This window comes from Rhinolophus sinicus, linkage group LG03, assembly GCF_036562045.2.
Source record: "Rhinolophus sinicus isolate RSC01 linkage group LG03, ASM3656204v1, whole genome shotgun sequence".
Lineage (NCBI taxonomy): Eukaryota > Metazoa > Chordata > Mammalia > Chiroptera > Rhinolophidae > Rhinolophus > Rhinolophus sinicus.
In genome coordinates this window covers 97,927,400-97,951,202 of record NC_133753.1, presented here as the reverse complement: position 1 = coordinate 97,951,202, position 23,803 = coordinate 97,927,400, and the positions used below count along the sequence as shown (strand labels likewise).

Genomic DNA, 23,803 nt, shown 5'->3' with positions numbered 1-23,803 from the left:
GGAGCTGCTGGAAACACAGGTCTCTAGGGGGATGAAAAGCCACTCAACAATTCTCTCTCCTCTAATCACTTCACTCCCTCCCTGGCCTTTGAAAGAGGGAGGGTCAGAGGAGCTTCCGCCCACTGGCCCCCGAAGGGAAGTGAGCGGAGCCAGGGCCTTGATTAGGAAACCTGGCACCGAGCAGGAAGGCCCACTAATGAGCACCAGGGGACACAGGGTGGGTGGGGCTGGGCTCCTTTCACAGGCGGCTGGGATGCTCATCAGGAGGCGTGATGGATGATTGTCATTTGGCAGCCTCGGGATTAATGATCCGGAGGTCAGAGGGGAGAATTCCAAAGGGAAGGGTCAGCGTGCAGGGCAGGGTATGAGACTTGTTGCCTTTTGATGGCAAACTCCTTGTACTGTACACAGGCTGTTCCTCTCCCTGGCCCCCTCCCAATGCCCCAATCTCACTGACCGCCTGCCTGGTGGACGTGTTAGGCCAGCCTGACTAGAGAAGGGCTGTTTGTTTCGGCTCCTCCCGCTTCTTTCCCCTCAAGGAAAGGCATTCTGTTCTCAGCCTTGGAATGTCAGCCCCACCAACTCTTTTTATAGGGTAATTCAAGCCGGAGAATGGAGTGAAGGCTCCCCAGTTTCTGAAGAGGAAGCAGCGTGCCTGTGAACACGTGGGAGTGCTATGGCAGGAGGCCTCAGGGTGCGGAGGGAGCAAAAGGTCTCCAAGGCCTCTGTCTTGACCAGCTGGTCTTTGAAGGGTCAAGGACAAAGGGCTCATGGAGTTAGCTTCAGATTCATGGGTAAACTATCAGAGGACTGCTGGTTTGCTCCTCAGACACGCTGGCAATACAGCTCGTACGCTGCTTAGCTGTCACTACCCGTGCTGCTCTAGACGGTCACCCTCACTCCTGCCTGAGGCGGCAGAACCAGTCTCCTGGCAGGACAGACGAAGGGCCATACCTTCTTGAGACCTGTCTGCTTGAGCACACAAACGGCCTCCACGGGGACCACTCCCAAGGCCCCCTCACATAAGCCCGCTAAGCTTGATTTCCAGACGCTTCCAGAACATCTTCACATGTGTGGCCTATTCACGCCACATCACTGTCCGCACTGAGCCGTTGTCCCCTAAGCCAGCCTCATTCCCATCACTTCCTCCTTCCAACAGTACATCATTCTTCGAGGTTTTAGGCAGGAGCCTCAGGGGCAGCACTGGCTCCTCTCCTCTCCTGCCTCACCAGCCTTTATGCTGTTAGGAAACCCCACTGATTCTCCCTTTGAGGTACGTCTCCAGTTCTCCCTCTGCAGCCTGCAGCCACCAGCCTGGACCAGGCCCTGGCTGGCTCACCATCAGACGCGTGCAGCAGCCTCTTACCCATGCACTCACCTTGCACACGACTGCCAGACAGTCTTGTTAAAACACTACTCTCACCATATTATTCACCTCCTACGGAGGCTACAGAAACCTCCCAAGACTCTTCCTGCCCACCCACCCCACCGCACATGTTCAATGTCATGACCCAGTTCCCCAACGCGCCTTCAGAGCGTGAAGTATTTCTAGCACACCCCAACAACTCGCTCTCCAATGAGCTGGGTCTCCTCACTTTTACTGCCCAAACCAAGCTCGTTTCTTTTGCTTTGTGCTCTCCCTCCTCCCCAAGCCAAAATGACCCGCCTCTGTTCAAACCCTCTTCAATGGCCTTGGATGTTCACTCCCTCCAGGAACAATTTCCTAACTGCTCCAGTTCACGTGGATGCCTTCTCTTTCAGAATTTCTATCATAACCCCTCCAAGCTCAGCAAAGACTTATTTTCTAACTGTTTCATGTATGTTCATCTGGTATCCCAGGGAGGCTGTAGCTCCACGAAGGCAGAGACTATTTTTCCTTCACATGTCTTCAATATTAATGACAGTGTTTAATAAACTAAACTACCGTGCAGATTAAAAAAAAAAAAAAAAGAAAGCTCTTCAAAGTCAAAGCAGCCAGCTCCATGGTAACCGCACCGGGAATCTTAACTGCATTTTCCTCCTGAGTGGTGTGCCCGCCAGGACCCGTCACTAGTGCTAAGTGTTTAGAGCTGGTAGCCCTGAAAGACGTCCTCTTCTCCTCTCAGGCCCTAGCAGGCTCACCAGGGTCATGACTTTCATTAAACAGAGCGGGAAACTGAGGTCCAGAGTGGTCAAGGTTTCTGCATAAAAGTCCCACAATAAAAGGATGAGCAGCAGAGCAGAAGAATGGACAGAAAGGTGGAGATTCTGAGAGAGCAAAGAACACATAACTTTACACAGTGGGGCCCCAGAGAAGAGGAACCCCTGCTAACCCGGGGAGGGGCTGGACCTGGGACGCACGCAGAGCAGCCAAGCGCCAAGCAGGGCCTGCCCAGCCGAGGGAGTGCCGGCCTTCAGGACAGTCACCCCCCTGGAGGGCCAGTTACCACGAGTTTTGTAACTTCATCTGCAAAGAGCCTTCAGAGTTTGCACTATTTTCATTTGAATCTCTCCAGTGATGGTAAATCTTCAAACCTAAAGGGTGTATTTTACTTTTAGAAAAGGTCATTCATGGAGGCAGGCCAGCAGAATAGGATGAAGTGACTAGGCTGTTTATAGATTTTGTTTGAAGAGGTGTGGCCAAAAGCCAAGCCAGATTTCTAGTGTGGCTCAAACTGCCTCCTCTCAAGGTCAATTCCCTGGAGGAATTATACGTGAATTCACCCTGAGTACTCACTGGACTAAATGCCTAGCCATTTGAGATAGTACAGATGTAGAAATTCCATTAAAAAGTCCCCCTTATAGTCCCGTAGAGTGTGACTGCCTTAGGCTAAGAACTGCTCCAGGCAGAGGAAACAGGCAGACACTGGACCTGGGAAGGCAAGAGGCAAAGTGTCATTTGAAGTCAAGGCTGTAAATCGAACCAGAAAGCGACCTGTTCCCAGCACCTCAGCAGAGAAACCACCGGCCAGGTCCATCCTGGAGCCCTGGTGGTGGCCCCTGCAGTCCTACCCTTGGGTCCCCTCACACAAGTCCCCATGTGCTTCCACATCAGTGGATAAGGGGATGCGTGTGCTCATCATGGCTGGCCCTCTGCAAAGCAGCTAAAAGTAGTTCCCAGTGCAGGCGGCCCCTGGAGGGGTCAGAAACAAAGCTGAGGATATTTGAGTGCTAGCTCTGGGTGACTGCCTGCTTTTCTCACATTATCCAGACAATCCAGACACAAAGCCTGCCCTGGCTTCACGTTCTGACAACCAAGAGAGAAGTCAGACCCTCAAGCTGGTCTGTCTCTGCCGTCTGTCCCTAAGGGACCTGGTAGCCACCTCCTTTGTCCCAAGGAGACTCTATGATGAGAGAGGGGAGAGGCCTGTATATAAAAGAGAACAATACATCATACTGGGGGTAGGGGTGGGAGAACGACAGATTCATGCCTCAGTTTCCCCATCTGTGAAATGAGGATTTTGGACTAGATGACTTTCAGTTCTAAAGTCCTAAGAGTCTATGAATAAAAACTTTAAAAAAAATTAATAGTCATGATTATTACCAAAGGGAGGGTGTGAGCTGGTTTTAGAAGCTTGCCTGAATTATAGAATAATGTTGCCAAGTGACCTTGAGACGGAAGGTTTGCAATCTTCTCTGCATTGCCCTAGGTGGTTTAGGACTGGATGTGAAGTTCAAGGGCACAGACACCAGTTCTTTCCCCAGTCTTGGGGGGAAGGGGTGTCTGTGGCCTGCTCTCTGGGTGGGATTACATCTTCCTCTAAGGAGGCTTTTTACCTGAGAGGGAACAGGCCTCTGCCCACAACAAATGCAAGAGCAACCTGCCTAGGACCCAGACGGAGGCGGCCAGCCACTGAAGAGAGCTCCTTGTGGTCACTGGTGCTGGCCTTGCTGGACTGTGAGCACCTAACAGGGAAGCCTGTGGACTGTCAGTCACTGCTATCAAAGCAGGAGCCAGGATTGAGGGTAATTAATCATGCTCCCTCTGACAGGAATCCAGGGCCTTATCGGTACCCCAAGAAATGCCGCTGGTCTCCAGTTCCCTCCTCAATAAAGGAGACTGACAGTCCCAACAAAGAGGCCCCTTATCAGATTTCAGGCAGGGAGCCAGGGGCAGCCCAGGGGCTGTGTGGAAAAGGCTTTTATGAGGGCCTGGACCCTGTGAGGCTGCGGGGCTCCTGGGCTTTAACCCTTGGTGGTGGGAATGCTGCTGGGCACCGGCATTGGCACGCCTAAGCTGTGATCAAGAGCTTCCAGAGCAGATGGAGCTAAACAAAAGCTGTTCCCTGGCACTCTGCTCTCCTGAGGAAACAGAGCTAGGGGGTAGGGGTGAGGGCAGAGGGAGGAGATGACCTCCTTTAGCACTAGAAACAAAGATGGAGATGGCAGGAGTGCTGGAGGGAGGGCCGCTTCCTCCCCACGAGAGAATGGGTACTTTCCACTGAAGACCAGAAGTAACGGGGGGTGCAGGGGGCAGGGACCCCAGACAGAGTCACATGGCTGCCTTCCTGCCTACTGGTCAGGGGTGAGGGCTCAGGACCCAGGGTGTGGCTCTGCCAGGGACCCTTGCTGCTTTTTCCTGGCTTTGAAAAAGATCATTAATCACTTGCATAGCCTATCAAGAGAGCTGGGCGGCTGATCAGGGAGGCTGGAAGAGTTAAGAGCCATGTTAAGCAGGCAGGCTTCCTGCCCATTCCTCTGCATATTAATTCTTTCCCCGCTCCAGTCCTGTTCCCAGGAATAAGCAGAGAAATGACTGGTGATTTCTCCCACTTGTTTGTGGAGAAAGGCACCGGGGCCTCTGGGAGACAGAGTAGCAGTGCAGGGTGCGGCCGACTGCTCCGCTCGACAGACAGCGCGGGGCAAGGGTGTATGAACCTCCTGGGAGTGGCCCCAAGCCCTCCGTCTCCGACTCTCCCACCACGTGGGTATGACCGACACAGCACAGCGCACTAATCTCAAGTACACAGCTCACGGGATTTTCTCTTCTGTGTACAGCCCTGTAACCACTGCTCAGATGAAAATACAGCACATTCCCAGCACCCCAGAAAACTTCCTTGTTCCCAATCAATACCCACCCCCAACTCCAGCGCTCCCAGAAGGTAATCACATCCTGACATGTATCACCACAGCTGATTTTCTAGATCTTTAAATAAACAGAATCACGTAGCATATATTCCTTTGTGTCTGGCTTCTTTGCTCACAGGTGTGTGACAGCCACCCCAGCTGTGTACAGCAGCCCATTCTTTTTCACTGCTGTGTGGTATTCCATCACAGGATAATTCACCATTTATTTATCCAGTCTACTGCTGATGTACATGTTGGAGTTCTCTCCAGGGTTTGGCTTCACTGAATGGCACTGCTATGAATATTCTTGCATGCGTCTTTCCGTGAACAGAAGCACTCATTTCTATTGGGCATACACTTAAGAGCGGAATTGCTGGGTAACAGGGATGGCATATGTTTAGCTTTAGTAAATACTACAGAACAGATTTCCAAAATGTCCAGCAATACACTGAAGTTCTGGAGGTACCACAACCCAAGAGGCTAATTTTAAATTCATCCCCATTTGATACTCCAGCTCAGATGAACTGCTTCAGGTGAAGTCCAACAGTACGTGCAATGCCACACATGACGGCTTAAAATTATGGCATGGCTGTGCTATCTCCTCCCTTAAAACTTCAGAGAAATTGGTGCAGGACTTAGGAAGAGGCGGACTGGCAGGTCTTCTCTGCTTTGTCCGCTGCTGATCAACAGACCTGGCTGGTGTGTCCATGCCAGGCAGTGGGAAAGGCTGGCAGGGTAGAGGCCTAACTCCAGCGCCTCCGGCCTGGGTAGTGCACGGCTGTCTGAGCTTCCACTGCCAACCCATGCCACTTGCCTCTCAAACCCAGCAGATATTCCCTCAGTGTAAATGGAACAAACCCTCCCTTCAAACATTCCCATTATACCAATTCTTGGACAATTTACTGAATATTAGCTCATCTTGGACAAAGGAGGCAAAACTAATAACCCACGTTTACCAATAAAAGATTTTGAAGGGGAGGAAGCTGGATTTAATTATAAAAGTGGGTTATTCAAATGAATCATGCCTTTCAAAAACTAGGATCCCTTCCCACTATCATGGATAACTGCATACTTATAGGGTGTTAAATGACTACTAAATGTGGAAAAAGAAAAACAGTATTATCAACAGTAGTTGGATCACCTGGGGAGAGAAAAAGACCAGGCTTCAGACAAAGGGCTAATCCTGAGACAAAAATTTGCATTTTAGACTTTCATTTGGGGATAAGGTTAGAAAATGAATCCCCAAAGCCTATTTCATCTGACAAAGACAATACATTTTAGTCTATCAGGAAGAGTGTCCACAGCACAGACCTTTACTGCAAGATACAAAGAATATATACAGAAACTGCCTCCACCAAAAGGCAAAGCAATGTATGTCATGAACATTTCCTTGCCTGAGATGGATAGATAAGCACACAACAGAAGGAAAAACACTCAAATTGCACTTGGAGGCAGACCAAGCCCTTTTCCCACAGTAAATTCTTTGTATATACACATCAAAAACAGATCCAACAATCCATTTGGGAAAACCAAGGTCAGTTTGCAGCCTTGAACAGAACTAGTGTGTGTGGGGGGGAGGGCAGCTCTCTGGGTGAAGTCTTGGCAAAACTTCTCCACATGACCAAGCGATTCCTTAGCCTGGTGCGCCCGGCTGGGGCAGGGGCAGGAGAGGACAGCCCTACTCGTGCGCAACATGCTGCTGTGAGGGCTTCTGGCTCCTGTGCCCCCACCCCCTCCCCATCCTGCCTTGACAGATGGCAGTCTCTGTGCCACTGCGAACTGTCACATCTGCCCTTCCCTGAGAAATGGGCCTTGCACAAAGAGTTTTACCCCATGTTAATCAGCGAGATGCTGTCAGGCCCTACCGGACAGCCGCCTGTGGAGACAGGCTTAGAAGGCTGAAGGAGAGACAAGGCTTGTCCACTGCCCAGTGGGAAATGATGGAGCTGCTGGTGCTGGAGGCCACATTTCACAAAGACGGTGCAGGACAGGGAAAGAGCACTGGTCTGGGGGTTAGGAAACCAAGTGCTAAGTCTGCTCTGTGGCCTCAGGTAAGTCACTTAACTTGGGGACTGATTCTTCATGGTTAACTGACCACCTCTGCTCTCTCTACCCCACAGAACTGGAGCTGTGGGGAGCAGCAGGTCAGATAATGGGTTGAAAGAGTTCTGTAAAGTGCGTGGGATAATAGTAATAAAAGCCACAGCAAACCATGATCCTCCTCTTTGATGAGACCACACTTCCTTCTGTTTCACCAGCCTAGGGAACAAGAGAACAAGTTTTTCTTCCTCACTGATGAAGGAAGAATGGAATTGTTTATAAGCCTTAGTTTACCAGACTTCCAAATTAGCCCCTCCCCCCATTTCCTCCTGGAAAACCTACCAACCAGGGGATATTTCAGAAGCCACCCACAGTGAGTTAAAAAACTATTCGGCTTTATTTTTGGCAAAGAAAACGTGTATTTTACATATACACGCATGTATATGCAGAAAAGGCGAGCAAAAAGGAGCACCAGAGTTCTGAAATCTAAACAATCATTCTAGGGAAACATTTGGGGGAAAAGAATCAAGGCAACTTGTTTAATTCAATTTGGCTTCAGCCAGCAAAAGTAGAAGCACCTTATTCAGCAAGGAAAGTGGAGACACACTTGGTTTTGTGGTCTTTGGTTTGGTTTTTACACCACTATTTTGATAGAAAATTGCTAAAAAAAAAAAAAAAAAGAGCTTTTCTTCTTTTGGTCATTGAATGTGGCTCTTATCTATTAGTCTCTCAATCTTGCACACAGAACATAGAACTTGGAAGAAACTTCCAGATTGCCTCTGGAACCCTCTCATTTTAGAGATACACAAACTGTGGCCCCCAGAAAGGGAAGGATTTGTTCAAGATCAGGGAGAAGCGGGGGATGGTAGCCCTGGCTTTACACTTATCCATGTGGAGCTCTTTCCCCGCCACATGCCTCTCAACAGCGCTGTTTCCTGGGGCAGGAGGCAGGCAGTGAGCCTGACCGGGCACCACGCGGCCTCTTCTCAGGCTCCTCTGGGGCAGGTTGCTCTGGTGGGGGATGGGTCACCAGGGTACAAGTCACCGCAGTCTGGCCTACACACGCCAAACCAAGGTGTCGGGAGCTGAAAGGCGCGTCTGTAGGAGTCAATTCACCCAAATGTGTGAACAAGAGCAAGAGGCAGCAGGAAGCAGCGACAGCCTGGCCCCACTCCCACTGGGTGCCACTTCATCACCTGCAGCTGCAGTCACCTGGGGCAGCCTGCTGGGTGCCACCTCCTGGGAGCCCTGTCCACTTCCTCTGCGGGGCAGCCTGCTGTGTCAATGCCACCGGGCCCCACTCAGGGCCCCACTCATGGTCCAGGTGGGTGCCCCCAGGCCTTTCAAACTCGGCTGTTTTCAGTGGCTCCTGGGAAACAGCCGGATGAGCGACTGCTGAGGTCGGTGAGGCTTCTCCTTGGACCGAGCTAACGAGATCTGGCTCCTGAGTGCCTCAGACACCCCAACTTGGGGTGATAAATAGTCACAAATGTCTAGGGGCCCTTGGTCTCACCGTGCTGTGAAAAGCAGACAGCAATCTTCCTGGGATTAAGGGGACACCCTGCCCCCGCCCTCCTGAACCACCCACCCTAACTCAGTTCTGCCAGGGACAGCACTGTGAATTTAAGGGAACAACTTCCACTCTGTCCCGCTGCCTCTGTCTCCCCTCTCCTGCCCAACTACACACGGTTTGCCACAGCAAGTATCCTGCAGGCCCAGCTCTGGTGACACTCCCCGTAACTTCAGTAACTCCGCTCTGGCCACAGGCAGGAGTGCTAACTTCTTGGCCCAAACTCTTCCCAGCCTGGTGGTAGCTGAGTCATGCAGGACACAGACAAGGCTTCTCCTAGCTGAACCCGCGCCACTCACAGCCCTGAGCGCCCCCCCCCCCCAGTTCTGTGACCCTGACACGCGGGGGCTGCCGCTCTTCTCTGAGGCCTGCCCCGCACCCTAGCCCAGGATGGGGGCACTGGCAATGTGGTCTGACACAGGCCTCACTGCCCTCAGGCACTGCTACCTGAGTGGAGGGAAGACGGTTTCCATAAAGAGTTTCTCTGGCAAGGAAATTTTAGATCTCCACTCTTTTCTGTCCTTCTACCGCCGTCTCAATGGGGGGAGGCGGCAAGCGGGGGCAATTGTGTCCCCTAGGGACATTTACAATACCTGGAGACATTTTTCATTATCACGATGGCGGGGGCACTGGGGATTATCCAGTCCCCAGAGTCAATAGGCTAAGGCTGAGAAACCTCGTATTAGAGTAACGAGCCAAACTGCCTCAGCTATGTTTCCCTTCCGATGGTGATGCTAACCAACAGTGAAATCCCTAACCTAGGTGCTGAAGACAGAGAGGGTGACTCAGGCCTGAATACGCCATCAGCTGACACCCTAAAAGGGAGTCACTTGCTCCTGCTTTGGGTTCACCCAGAAATAACCAGAGGGCAGTCTGGCCACCCCTAGCTGCTGTGGAGCAGCAGGAGACTGGACACACCGCTGACCTCCGACTACTGCCTGACAAGGGCAGCTCGGCCTCCCTCCTCACGCAGCAAACACGGCCTGGGCACCCCCGTCTGGCCCTAGCACTGGGGATGCAAAGAAACAACAAAGTGGCTGTCCTCAAGGAGCTCCTAGTCTAGAGGGGACACAGAGTCCTAAACAAACAATTATGGATCTTCACTCTTGGCTAGGCTGATACAACTTCCACTTTCCTTTAAAAAGCCTTCTGGGAAGGGAGAAAAGTGATAAAGCAGAAAATAAAGCAGTGGAGCTGTACTACTGATTAAAATCTATATTGCTATGGCAGCCCCTCTGAGGCGAGCCCAGCTCCTGGGCTTGCACCAGCTGGGCCTGTGGAGCTTGTAAATAATTAAAAGGTAATTGGAAAGGGAGACCAAAGTATTAAGTGGATTTCTCTCTCTCAGCAACCAGGGCGTTTCATTGCTGCTAGTCACATTATCTTCTGGGATTATATTCTTGTTTTTCACTGACACATGCAGCTCCAGATAACAATAGGAGGAGCAAACTAATTAGGGCTCTGCCTAGACTGCTTTCATATGTTTGGAGATGGGGGGACACAGAGCCTCAACACTTTCGATTGCCTTGGTGAGCAAACAGGCAGTAATAAGCATACTACTAGGAAAGCAATACCTTTTGGAAGGGAAAGGAAGGGGAAGAAGGGGGAGAGATGGAGGGATGAGGGTGGTGGGGAGAGAGGCAGAGAGGGAGGGAGGGAGAAGAGGAGTTCACTCAGAATATTCAGCAAGTAGGGCTGCCATTACAGGACAGGTCAGCCTAGGAGAAGAGGGGTGCCACACTGCCAGCCCTCCATGAAGAAGCTGACACAGAAACCAAGGCATGCATGAGCAGATGGAAGCAGGGTCCTGGGAGGAGGCTGCGGGCAGCAGCTCTCTCCCGTGGCTCTGTCCTGACGATGATAGAGGTGGTGGTTGCTGAGGACCTTCTCCTAGGGAGGCGGGGTTCTGGCTGTGCTTTCAGAGGGCTAACCCAGCTGGGAGACCCGCTGCTATGACAGGCTATAAAGCCGGGAAGCTGAGTCACTGGCTCAAAGCCCAGTCATGCCATAGGCCAAAGTGGAGATGGTTAGGGGTGGGTGGGGGGACTGAGAGGGAGAGGAAGGGGGAGGGTGCATTATAAAGCAGACACCCATGTACCCTACAGTTAAACAGCAGGAATGTCCCCAACCAAGCCAGTGGATGCAAAAATCAAAGAGGCAATGGGTAAGAATAAAAGAGTTAGCCTTTCCTTTTATGGGTCATTTCAGATCCTCCCAACAAACCCTGAGAAGTCTCTATCCTTTCCTTGGCCTTCCTTGGTCTCGATAAGGCTAGACGCAGCAATAGGAAGCCCCACATAAGTGATGTCCAGGGGAAGCTGTAAGGCTAAGAAAAAAGTACATTTGAATTTGAAATGACTCCAGAGACCAGTTAATCAGAAGAGGGACACAAATAAGGCAGGACCTAATTTGAATGGTCATTCCACTCATTTTCCGCCAAGGCCCTCTCTGCCCTCTTCAATCTGCTCGTCAGTGGTTCAGCTGAGTTCGGAACCAATCAGAGTCAGCGCCTCTTACCTTCTGGGGCTAAGATGCTGGCACTTTGCCAGGAGGTGTTACACCAAAGTGTGACTTGCACACAGTAGGCCCTCAATAAATATTCACAGACTCGAAATGATGAGCGGACTCATCAGTGGGCACTCACCCCTCTTCTGCATGAAGACGAAGAGGTCATCCAGGAACTCCTTCCTTTCCGGATCACTGTCCAGTTCATACAGCTGCAATCCCAATCCCCCCAGAAAAAAACACAATGAAAAATTCCGCCTTATGCAGTAAGTCTCACACCAGAGCTATACAACCATTTCAATGACTCCAGATGTGACTCATAGGCCACTGCTGCTCTATTCCTTGGGGATCAGACAAAATGACCCACCGTAGAAGCGCCCTTTCGCCATCACAAAGGAAACATTACAGACCTTGGCAAAATCTCGCGAGATCTCTCTTCCCCGGCCACCATCCGCTTCATCACTCCAGGCCAAACCACCATTCTAAAGGGGAACAAAGCACAGAGTTCAGAGGGAGTGGGGGGCAAACTTGAGAGGCAAGGGAATCATTCAGGGGGAGGGGAAGACCCTTAGCAACTGTGCTGCCGACGGACTGCAAGTGGCTGCTCAGGTTGCTATCTCCGCCACCCTCCAGAGAGAGCTGGCTCTTTTCTGCTTATGGTTCCAAAGTGAGGGGGACAGGTGGAAGAATCAGCTCCATTTTTGAAGGAGGGTGGGCGTTCCTTACACCTGATACCCCTGGAAGAGGAGGACGACACAACGGGAACCTGCTCATCCCCAGCTGCCCGTCCGGGAGCCACCACTCTGGGACGCACTAGCATGTTCTGCATGATGCGTGTGTTTGTGTATCATGCGGTCTGTTGTGAAGACAGCTCGCCTGGCTTTCCAGACAACACTCTCCGTGGGGGATAAGGGTGCAGAGGGTGTAGAACACAGATCCGGAAGCTGTGGTCTCTCACCCCAGACTCACCACAAGAAGCCCCAGGTCTAGTGCTCAGAACTCCCTAGTGCTACGAGGGCCCCCGGGGCCCGAGATTCTTCCCAAGGTACAGAGACTCTGCCACCAAGTTGAAGTTCATTTTCATTAGAGCAATAATGAAAACCTAATCCCAATTTGATTGATTAGGTTAAACCAACACCACTCAAATGAAGGGAGGAAATGGTAACTATAAATACACCTTGAAATGTGCTTCCTACCTTTATTCAGTTGGGCAACTTATTCCTCCAATCAGGCATCGTCTTGTACGGGCGGCCTCCTCATCACCCTGGCCCGTGCTAAGTACTCTGGAAGCAATCTCGGCACATATGGAACTTAGAATTTAACGTATTATTTTGGAATTATCTGAGCTATAAGCAACTTGAGAACAAATGGGTCTTATTCATCTTTGTATCTCCAGCATAGAGCACACTGCCTGGCACTTATTAGGCCCCAGTGCAATGCTTGATGAACTACAATTACTGTTACAAGACATTAACTGGCTATTTGAACCAAAGGAGCACCTCCTAAAAAAAAAAAAACACATACCAACACACATACCATACAGGAGAGTAAAAAAGGCCCTCGGTTACTGGGGTATATACAATGTCATAAAAAGTCTGCTGCCCACCTGTCCCACTGGTCAGTGGAAGACCCAGTGGATGGAATTGGATGCACTGAGCCCATCATTCTCTCATTTCTCCCCCAGGACCACAGGTGCGTGCACGCGCACGCACACACACGCACGCAAGCACAAGCCACCCAGCTGGCTGGGTGTGTAAGAGGTTGGAGGGCATCTGGGGACGGGGAGCAGAGGTTTCTTGAGAGGACATTCTTTGGTCCGCACAGGGATCTCATCGTGAAACCAGGCCAATAAAGTGAAAGCCTAGTTCCATTCTCTTCCCCTTCTCCCTTTAATAAAGCTTGCCTGAAAGCAGGTCGTATCAGTTACATTTATTTGGGGGCCATCCTTTGATTCGCTTACTCAAAGTGGGCTCTGAGATGCAGAACCACTTTCTGACAGCAGCCATCTAGCACACAGGGAGGTAAGCATAACCAAGAAGTGACACCCTGTCAGCTGAAATGAAACAGGCTACACTAAATAGTTTCCCTGCTTATCTAGTAAAAGACGTGTATAAGGAAGAGCTCAGCAAATGCTCTCTAACTGTGTGCTCATCATCCCCCGAGGCAGATGCTGCACAAATCACCCTACAGCGAGCACCTTCAGCTCAGGGAGGCCAACAACCAAGGGGGTGGAACACTATTTTTAAAAAAAAAAACAGCTAAAACTCACCCCACATTGTAATTACAGTCAACAGAAATCGGGTGTCATCTGGTGGCAGCTAGGACAATGAATAATCAAGATGAATTATGCCTGTCAGGTCAGCAAAACCAGACAGCTCCAGTCCCCCTTTCAAAGATGCAGTAGGCCGCCCTAATGCCCAGTGATTTCGTTTGAGCCACTAATTCCTGCTGGAAAGTCAATTATCCCAGGAGCCCCTATCGGCTGAAAGACATTTAATGGGGGATCACTGCCGCTTCTGTTATGTCAGCTGTTTACTGTGGTGGCTCAATTCCCAACTCTCTCTAGCTGGAGATCTGAAGCTGGTTCTGTTCACTGGAGGATTCTTTCTCTGTCAGTTCCCCAGAGACATGAAAACACAGTTTTTTTTGCTAATTACAGTAACTTCCAGCTCTCTCAATGCTCACTCAGAAACTGTTTAACACTCAGCTAGGTGGAGAGGACAGAATCCACAACCTAGAATCTCTGACAGGGTTCTCCACAGCAGGAGAGAAGTGTAAACAAGCACACCAGTGCAACTATTGTGTGACTACGTGTGAAAATAAACACCCAAGTGCGAGAGCTGAGAGCTCAGCTCTGGGAACAGAGAATGCCTTGTAGGATGGGGGCTGGGGATCAGCATGGACCCCATGCTTTCTCCAGCTGTGCCAACCCACCACGGAACCAACCCACCAGGGAACCGGAACGGAACCAAGCAGTAGGATGGTCAGAACTTGCACTAACTATGGCCACCAAGTGTGAACCACTTAGCTTACAGATCTGCTTAGTGATAGTTTAGCTTGCAACGCCTTTAGTTCAATGACCAGAAAGGACAGGGAGACCTGCCAAAACAGGACAGAAATGGGACACTAAATTCTTTGAGCAATCCCACTGTTTGACCCATTCCAGATAGGAAGGTCAGTTACTATTTAAAAACAACACGGGTAAACAGTTGCCTGTGAGTGGAGATGCTTCCTGCTGTCCAGTTCCAGGCAAGGAGGGTCCCTTACTTAAATTAAAATATTCAGTTGGGGCCGACAGGGAAATGTCCACTTTCTTCGCGTTATTCTTTGTTTTGGGGCAGTTAAGCTTTTGACCCTGCTTCACAGGATTTTCTGGCTCAGGTAAGAGTAATTCTTGTACCCTGCCTGCCCTTCACAGCCCAGCTGAAATGCTGTTTCCTCCATGAAGCCTCCACCTCTGCCCACCAAGCAGAATTAACACCTTTCTCCGCTGGGCTGTCACTCGGGATCTGGTGACTTCTGCCCATGCTGATGTCCTCAGTCTGTAAGCATCCTGTCAAGGGTTCCCCAACCTCTAGCCCATGGAAAGCACTGGCACATCTGCTGAAAGGCAGGGATGGGCTCCCCCACGGGGCCTCCAACCCCACAATTCTGTTCTCCCCTCCTCCTTTCACTGGGAGGGTTACAGGTTCCAGCAGTTTTATTTTCTTGGTTCTTAACTCTGATCAACTGCCGCAAAACACGGCTCACTTACGCAAGTCAAGTTTGCGGGCAGGGGGTTTCCTGGCCTGTCAACAGGGTGTGGATGTGACTGCTGGAAAGTCATCAGCCCAGAAATGATTTTTTCTTGGATGCTGAGCTGGCTGGCTGAGACCCTGGAGTGGAGGAGAGCAGGGAGCAGTAGAAACGAGTGCGCCCAACAGCCACAAGAGCCAGCTCAACAGTTTAGGGATCAAGAGGGGTCCCTGAGAAAGGCGTTCCAGTTGAAAGGTCACTGCATTCAAGTCTAATGGCCAGGGGAACAGGCAGCAGGCAGTGTCCAACTGCCCAGAATGTGTGCGCGAGTCAACAGTAGCCAGAGCGGTGCTTACTGCCATTTACAACCTTCTCAGCCTCTCCCACTTGAGAACGCTCTTCTCTTAACAGCTTTGATCTCACCAGGAGTTCACAGGAAACTGACAGTTTGTTCCCAAATACCCAACCACGTCTAGCTTTGGCTATTTATTATACCCACATTGGGCTCATTTTCCCCAGGGAAGCCGCAGAGTACTGTGCCTTTAAATCCCTCAAAAATGGTGGTGAAAGGAGAAAAGGGAAGCAGGAAGTTAGTGTTTGTGCATTTTCTGTGCAGCAAAGACTGTGCCAGGAACTGAACAGAGTATTTTCTTACTTAATTCTACAATGTGGAGGTGGTGATTTTAGAAATGGGAAAACAATGGCTCAAAAAGCTCCAGTGAGTTGCCCAGGTTCTCAGAGCGTCTAAGCAGCCGCTTCAGCATTTCCAGCCAGGCCTGCCTGACTCTGTGTTACACCATGCTGCCTCATGGGTAGAAAGAACAGCAGAGAGCGTTCTGGGTGGGGACACCAGGAAGGGAGAGAGGGAGGAAAGAAGAAAGAAGAAAATCCTCTGTCCACAGAGCGCCTACAATGCCGAGTCACGGGCCTGGGTGGCTCCTGTCAGCGCGAGACTCTCTAGTCCTAAGTCATCTCATTGGCTTCCTTGGGGAAGTGGAGCCAACCAGAAAATCAGCCCACACACACTCGCTCAGGAAATTCCTCAGGGTACTGGAGTATAAACTCCTAACCTGTACCACTAACTCCAAAACAGGACAACCTGGGTAGGGTGGGACCCCGCCTTCCCCAGGGGAAAGGGGAGAGACACGCGGGTTACACCTCTGGGGGGACCAGAGAATATGGCACCTAGCACTGTGACATGCACATAAAAGGCCTTCAAAATCCAAAAAGCTAAGTCTAAGCTGACTGCTACTCAGTTACAACAGTGCTTGCTCAACACCTCAGCCTGGAAGATGGAAAAGAAGGGAGATGGATCCACTATCTTTGAAAATCTAAAAGGCTGCCCCGTGGAAGAGAAAGCAGAGCGTTTCTTTTGTTCTGGTTTTTGTTTTTGTTTTTCTCTAAAGCCCTGAAGGGCAGAACTCGAGTCCCTGGGCAGAAGTTACCAAGAAGATGTCAGGCCGACAGAAGGACTTTTCTAATCATCAGAACTGCCCGATAGTGGAGTGGGCCTTCTCTGGGGGTGGGCAGCTTCCTGTCCCCAGATGACCATCTGTCTGCAGTGGCCTGTGTGGGATCCACCCTGAGACAGTGCTGGACAAGAGGGCGTCCGGTAGGACAAAGCCACTCAGAACTGCTTTCCCGAGGATGCATCCAGTGGAGCACTGAGCAAGCTGCCCTGCCCGTGGAGTCGGAAAAACAAGCTGAGCACACACAGCATTTAACAGAGCAAGGCAACAAGTACCAAAACAAAGTGCCCAGGACGGGGTGGAGGGATGCGAGGGAGCCGAAGCTGGCCTGGAAGAACAGGTTGAGGGGAATGTGCAGTTTAAATGAGTGCCGAGTGGAGGATAAACAAGGTATGTTTTGGCAGGGAGGATCAAGTGTGAGCAGCTAAGGTGGCAACAGGCTGTGAAATGCCTTGAATACCAGGAGGAAATTGAAACTCTGAACTGTGAACAGCGAGGAGGCAGTGGATGTTTTCTCAACAGCAAAACAAATTATTAAACCAGCATTTCAGATTATTTCAATGACGCCTTTTTGTTGGAAAAATATATATACACATACAAATGAAGACACCTAACTGGATTGGATTATGGGGGATTTTCACTTTTCGATTTTTTCATTATATTCATTCATATACCAACATTTGATTACCTAGGATATACCAGATACTGTGAAAGGTTCTGAGGGAAAAGGAACAAGGCAGATAAGAGTATCTGGCCTCATGGAGCTTACAGTTTAATGGAGAGAATTAAAAAACAATAGTTTATTTTTTCTAGATTCACTTTTGAATCATTTGTCAAGACCCATCACTTGCTCTCCCCAACAAGGAAAGCCGGGATTGCACTGAAATTGTCTTTAGCGAACTGACATCTTCACAACATTGAGTCTTTCAAGTAACACAGCAGTGTGACTCTTCATTTAAAAACTATCTTTAATGCTCCTCAGTAATGACTTACAATGTCAATATATTACTTTTGTAAACAGTACTGAAGATTTGAGAGGGAAAGCCAGCCTACACTGAGTCTGGGTGGAGGGCAGGGGCAGCAAACCAGGGAGAAACGACTGTCTTAAGACGCAGCTAAGTCTGAGGGCATGACAGAAAAAAAGAAAGAGGGATCTGAATCTTACGATAAAGGTTATGTTCTGATGGGAACGGACAGACACTGGGCAGGGGACAGAGCAGGAAGGAAGCCTCTGAGCACTAACGAAAATAGACCACGGTCTCTGGGGGTGTGCAAGGGGGTGAGGGGAGGTGACAAGACCAACCCCAGAGCTCTGGAGGAAGCCAGGTTATGGCATCTGGCAACAGCAGGAGCCAAAGTCTTATTGCCAACCTTCCAGTGAGGAGAAAAGGAGAAATTTAACCAGTGTCTCCTGACCCACGAAGGCTGCCTTCAGCCTTTCTTTTTTACTGGGATTTGGAAAAAAAAAAAAAAGGCCAACCAGACCACGCCTCTAAGATCTTAGGAGCCAGAAGCACATTCCTTAGAGCTGTACCTCCCCAGAGACAGGAGCCCTGACTTTAAAAGCAATTAAGTATCTAGGCTATTTTAGGATTACTCTTGGCCACCTGGAATATCTTATTAAAGCAAAGCTCAGATGTCCAAAGCAATTTCAGTCCCCATTGCTCACTCCTCCCCAGGGCCAGACCAGAGTTAACCCTTTCCTCAGGATTAAAGTGCGGAGGCTCAGCTACCAACTCTCCAGTGGACGCCCAGTATTCTGAAACCTCGAGGAGCCTGTCCTGGCCCTGGACAACTTTTACAGAGATTCCTGAGTGTTCTCTGAGGGCACAGAACAGTAATGTGTTCTGTTGACTCCCTATCTAACAGATTCTGGACACCGCGGTCAAGGACCCGGGCAAGTTCCTAGGAGTGAACCTCAAAGTCGTGTTGAGTGAAACCACGGGACTTCGCAGGGGCTCCCAAGCTCATGGATACCAATTACTTACTTTGAAATACAAACTGGAACTAAAGTGTTTGGGCTAAACACTGCTGTCCTTGGTACTGCTGGTTTTAAATAAGCAATGCCTAACCACCTTCTCTTTGGCTAGACCAGTGGTTGTGCAGGTACTGTGTGAACCACACTTGGGGCTGCCCCACTGCTGTCTGGTTGATGATGTTGTAATGTTAAAATCCAATTTCCAGATCTCGGCAGGAAGCAAAGAAAAACACCTTTACCCTCCCCACCCCCCGTTGTAAGTGATTCCAGGAGCTAATGAGACGTGCACAAGGGGGTAACGGGCAGGATTCTAGGAGAATCCTAGGAGAGGGGAGCCCCAGGAAGTAAAACAGATCCTGGTATAAGCAACACTGTTGGACTACAAAACCCTCCTGATAAGATCAGGATTATTGCTCTTAACTAAATCACTCAGGCCTTGGAAACACCAGAGTTATAATTATCAGATGCACACCTTCCGCTGTCAGGTAACTTTAGTAGGAACCGGAAAGCGCCTTCCCACCTCTTACTAGCAACAAAGATCAATTCAAACCCGGTGGCTTGGAAAAAGAGCTAAGGGACACTTTTCTGATTAAGCAGAACGGAGGAGGGTGGGGGAGGGGAGAGGGCGCAGTCCTACCTCGGCACACAATCACTGCGTGCAATGCCCAAGAAGACTGCCCAGAAATGGGCTGTTCCTACAAAAGAAGAAGAACTAAAATGCAGTGTTGGCGATGAGGAGACCTCTATGCCAAAGAGTGACTGGCCCAGCCAAGCCCAAGTCCGAGAGCCAGAGGAAAGTCCCAGCTCCCTTTCGCTGAAGAATTTGAGTTGGCAGCACTGCCTACTCCATCCTGGGAGCGGCCTAGCAGCTGAGCTTCCACAATGGCTGCTGACACATAGTCACACCACAGGCTCAGGAAGGCAGAGGTGGAGGCTGGGCAGGGCAACACCTCACCTGACAGAGGGGCAAACTGACACCTGAAGAGGCCAGGAAACCCACCTCACGTCAATGCTTCAGAAAAGTTTCACAGAACTCCTTTTTTTCAAACTACTACGTATTTTAAATGTACGGGAAGAATACTTTTTTTTTTTAATGCTATGATGAGTTATTTCTTAAAGTTAAAAACCATCCCTCTTTCATTTTCAAGTTTGGGATTCCACAGAGGTTTCCTCTGGCAGAACAAGAACACAGTTGCACTTTGTGTTTAACTCAGACAACTTACGACGTGCAGAGCTTCTCCTAGGGCTTCTCACAAGCCCACGTCCCCGGTCTGGGGGTGGGACCACGGTCCACATAGTTCAGCTGACGCCAGCTGCCCCTGTGCCGCCTGCCACTGTGTCTCCCAGGCTATGAGCTTCTCCTACAGGGGCAGTGACTTACACCTCTGTGAGCTTGTGTGGCCGGCACAGGGCCTGCTACACGGTGGACGGGCTCAAATGAATGTCAGTAACCGAAGATCAAACCCAGGAGAATCACCGCAGGCTAAGTGATAAATTTGGGGGAAAAGTACATAATTAAAAGAAGGTGAGCTTCAAGTTCTAAAGTACAAATCCATAAAAGGGATCTAGAACAAAATATAAAGCATTTCCTAAAGATAGCAGTTTATTTTAAGATTCAAGAGGGTAAAAGGAATGTGTTAAAAAAAGTTCATTCTTCAGATGTAAAATTAGCAAAGCTTTAAAAAATGATAATATTCAATGATAACAAGTGTTGGGGCGATGGGATCTCCTATATTCCCATAATGGAAATATAAAAATGTCATGACCTTTCCAGAAGAACACCACAATAGAAACAGCAGCAGCAGCAACAACTAATGATGATTGAGTACTCATTATGTACTGGGCCCTGTTCCAGCATTTTATGTGTATTAAACATTTAAACCTCAGCACAGTGCTCTGAGGTAGATATTATTATTACCCCCATTTTTCAGATGAGAAAACCAAGGCACAAGGTGCCTCGCAAACAGCGACTTGCCAGCAGAAGGATGCAAAGCGACCGAACAGTGGAGCTGAGACCAGGCAATACAGCTTCAAGTCTGTTTGGAGCTGCCTCCCGTCCTTAGTCTCCTCCTGATATTGTAATTCTGCTCTATGAATCTACCCTAAGGAAATTACTAGAAATACGGCACAATTTTATTTATAACAGTAAAAATTTAGAAATAGCCTAAAGTTCTGACATTGAAGGAATCGGCAACACATTAAGATGCTATCCGTTTGCTAGAATTAAAATAATACGGCTTTTTTAAAATGTTCAATCCCTGCTTTCCATTACTTCAAGAGGGTGTAAAGGTCTACATAAAAAATACAACTACAAAATAATAAGAATTGAAAAAAATGCTGGAGAGAGGAGGGTGTTTTTAAGTATGACAGCAACCACAAAGGGAAAGAGCAATAGATTCAGCTACATCAAAATTTAAACTCCTACCTGACAAAGAACTACAAATCAAGTTGAAAGACCAATAACTGTGAAAAATACTACCGTGTTTTCCCGAAAATAAGACCTAGCCGGACAATCAGCTCTAATGTGTCTTTCGGAGCAAAAATTAATATAAGACCTGGTCTTATTTTACTATAAGACCAGGTATAATATAATATAATGTAGTAAATATAATATAAATAATAAATATAATTAATATATTATATTATATTATATTATATTATATTAATTGTTGCTCCAAAAGACACATTAGAGTTCATTGTCCAGCTAGGTCTTATTTTCGGGGAAACACGGTAAAAACATAAAGACAAGGGCCTATGCACAGGAGTTACTACAGATCAGTAGGAAAAAGGTAACAGCATTGAAAAATGAGGAAAGGCAACAGGAACACAGCACACCAAAACTCATGGGATGCAGCAAAAGGAGCGCTAAAAGGGAAGTGTACAGCAATAAACACCTACATTAAAAGATCTCAAGTAAACTCCCTAACACTACACCTCAAGGAACTAGAAAAAGAACAACAAACTAAGCCCAAAGTTAGCAGAAGGAAGGAAATAAAGATTAGAGCAGAAATGAACAAAACAGAATAGAAAAACATCAACAAAACTACAGTTGGTTTTTTGGAAAAGATCAACAAAATTGACATTTTGCTAAACTAAGAAAAAAAGAGAAGTCTCAAATATAAAGTCAAAAACGAAAGAGGATACACTACAATTGCCACAGAAATCAAAAGGACCATAAGAGACCACACGAACAATTAGATACCAACAAATTGGATAACCTAGAAGAAATGGATAAATTCCTAGAACATGACAACCTACCAAGACTGAGTCATGAAAAAATGGCAATCTGAGCAGACCTATAATTGGTAAGGAGATTGAATCAGTAATCAAAGATCTCCCAATAAAATAAAAACTCAGGGGAGCGGATGGGTGGCTCGGATGGGTGGCTCAGCTGGTTAGAGCGCGAGCTCTGGGCAACGGGGCTGCCGGTTCGAGTCCCATAATGCGCCAGCGAGCTGCGCCCTCCGCAACTAGAATGAAGTCAATGAGCTGCCGCTCAGCTCCCAGGTGGCCAGATGGCTCGGTTGGTTGAAGCGCAGGCTCTCAACCACAAGGTTGCCAGTTCGACTCCTCAACTCCCTCCAAGGGATGGTGGGCAGCGCACCCTGCAATTAAGACTGAACACAGTACCTTGAGCTGAGCTGCCGCTGAGCTCCCAGATGGCTCAGTTGGTTGGAGCGCGTCCTCTCAACCACCAGGTTGCCAGTTCGACTACCGCAAGGGATGGTGGGCAGCGCCCCCTGCAACTAGCAACGGCAACTGGACCTGGAGCTGAGCTGCGCTCTCCACAACTAAGACTGAAAGGACAACAATTTGACTTGGAAAAAATCCCGGAAGTACACACTGTTCTCCAATAAAGTCTTATTCCCCTTCCCCAATAAAATCTAAAACAAACAAACAAAAAACCCAAACAAACCCAGGGCCAGATGGCTGCACAGGTGAATTCTACGAACTATCTGAAGAAGAATTAATACCAATCCTTCCCAAACTCGTTTTTCTGAAGCCAGCATTACCCTGATATAAAAGCCAGAAAAAGACACTACAAGAAAACGACCTGATGAATACAGATGCAAAATTCTTAATAAAGTACTAGCAAACCACATAGTAGCACATTAAAAGGCTCGTACACCATGATCAAGTGGGACTTATCCCTGGGATGCAAGAATGATTCAACATACATTATACACCACATCAACAAAATGAAGAATAAAAATCGTATGATTATCCTGATACAGAAAAAAATATTTGACATAATGTAATATTCTTTCATGACAAAAAATACCAAAGTAGGAATATAAGGAAAAAAACCTCAACATTACAAAGGCAACATATGAAAAGCCCACAGCTAACATCATACTCAATGGTGAAAAACTAATGCTCTTGCTCTAAGATCAGGGCCAAGGCAAAGATGCCTCCTCTTACCACTCCTATCTAACACATATAGATGTTCTAACCAGAGCAATTAGGTAAGAATAGAAATACAAGGCATCCAAATTGGAAAGGAAAAAGTAAAATGATCTCTATTTGCAAATGATATGATCTTATATGTAGCAAACTCTAAAGATTCCACAAAAAACTTTGTTAGAACTAATAAATGATTCCGGAAACCTGCAGGACACAAAATCAACATACGAAAATCACCTATGTTTGTGTACACTAACAAGAAACAATCAGAGAAGGAAACTAAGGAAAACAATCCCACTTATAATAGCATGAAACAGAATAAAATACATAGGAATAAACCTAACCAAGGAGACGAAAGACTTGTAACACTGAAAACTACAAAACATTGCTGAAAGAAATTAAAGACACGGATAAAAGGAAAGACATCTGTGTTTATGGATTGGAAGAGTTAATATTGTTAGAATGTCCACACTACCCCAAGCTATCTACAGATTCAATACAATCCCTATAAAAAATCCCAATGGCATTTTTTTAAACAGAAATAGAAAAATCCAATTAATTGTAAAATTCACATAGAACACAAGGGACCCCGAATAGCCAAAACAATCTTGAAGAAAGATGAACAAAGCTGAAGCCTCACAGTTCCTGATTTAAAAACATAATACAAAGCTACAGTAACCAAAAATATGGTACTGATATAAAGACAGACATACAGACCAATGGAACAGAATACAGAGCCCAGAAATAAACCCACACACATAGTCAACTGATCTTTAGTAGAGAGCCAACAATAATATACAATGGAGAAAGGACAGTCTCTTCAACAAATGATGTTGGTAAAACTGGATATCCATGTGCAAAAGAATGAAATTGGATCCTTACCTTACACCATACATAAAAATCAACTCAAAATGGATTAAAAATGTAAATATAATACCTGAAACTGTAAAGCTCCTAGAAGAAAGCATATGGTAAAAGCTTCATGATATTAGTCTTGGCAATGATTTCTTGGATATGACATCAAAAAACACAGACAACAAAAGCAAAAAACAGACA

General features: G+C 48.0%; 1 protein-coding gene across 3 annotated transcripts in view; it reads right to left on the bottom strand.

The window, feature by feature from the left end:
• Positions 1-23,803, bottom strand: part of ARID3B (AT-rich interaction domain 3B) — a 48,520-nt gene that overhangs the window by 8,394 nt on the left and 16,323 nt on the right. For all 3 annotated transcript variants that reach the window (XM_074328279.1, XM_074328277.1, XM_074328278.1), the window contains exons 3-4: positions 11,572-11,643; positions 11,301-11,373 (exon numbers count right to left, since the gene is read on the bottom strand). In XM_074328279.1, the coding sequence (XP_074184380.1) occupies positions 11,301-11,373; positions 11,572-11,643 (145 nt within the window). The remainder of the gene's footprint in view (positions 1-11,300; positions 11,374-11,571; positions 11,644-23,803) is intronic.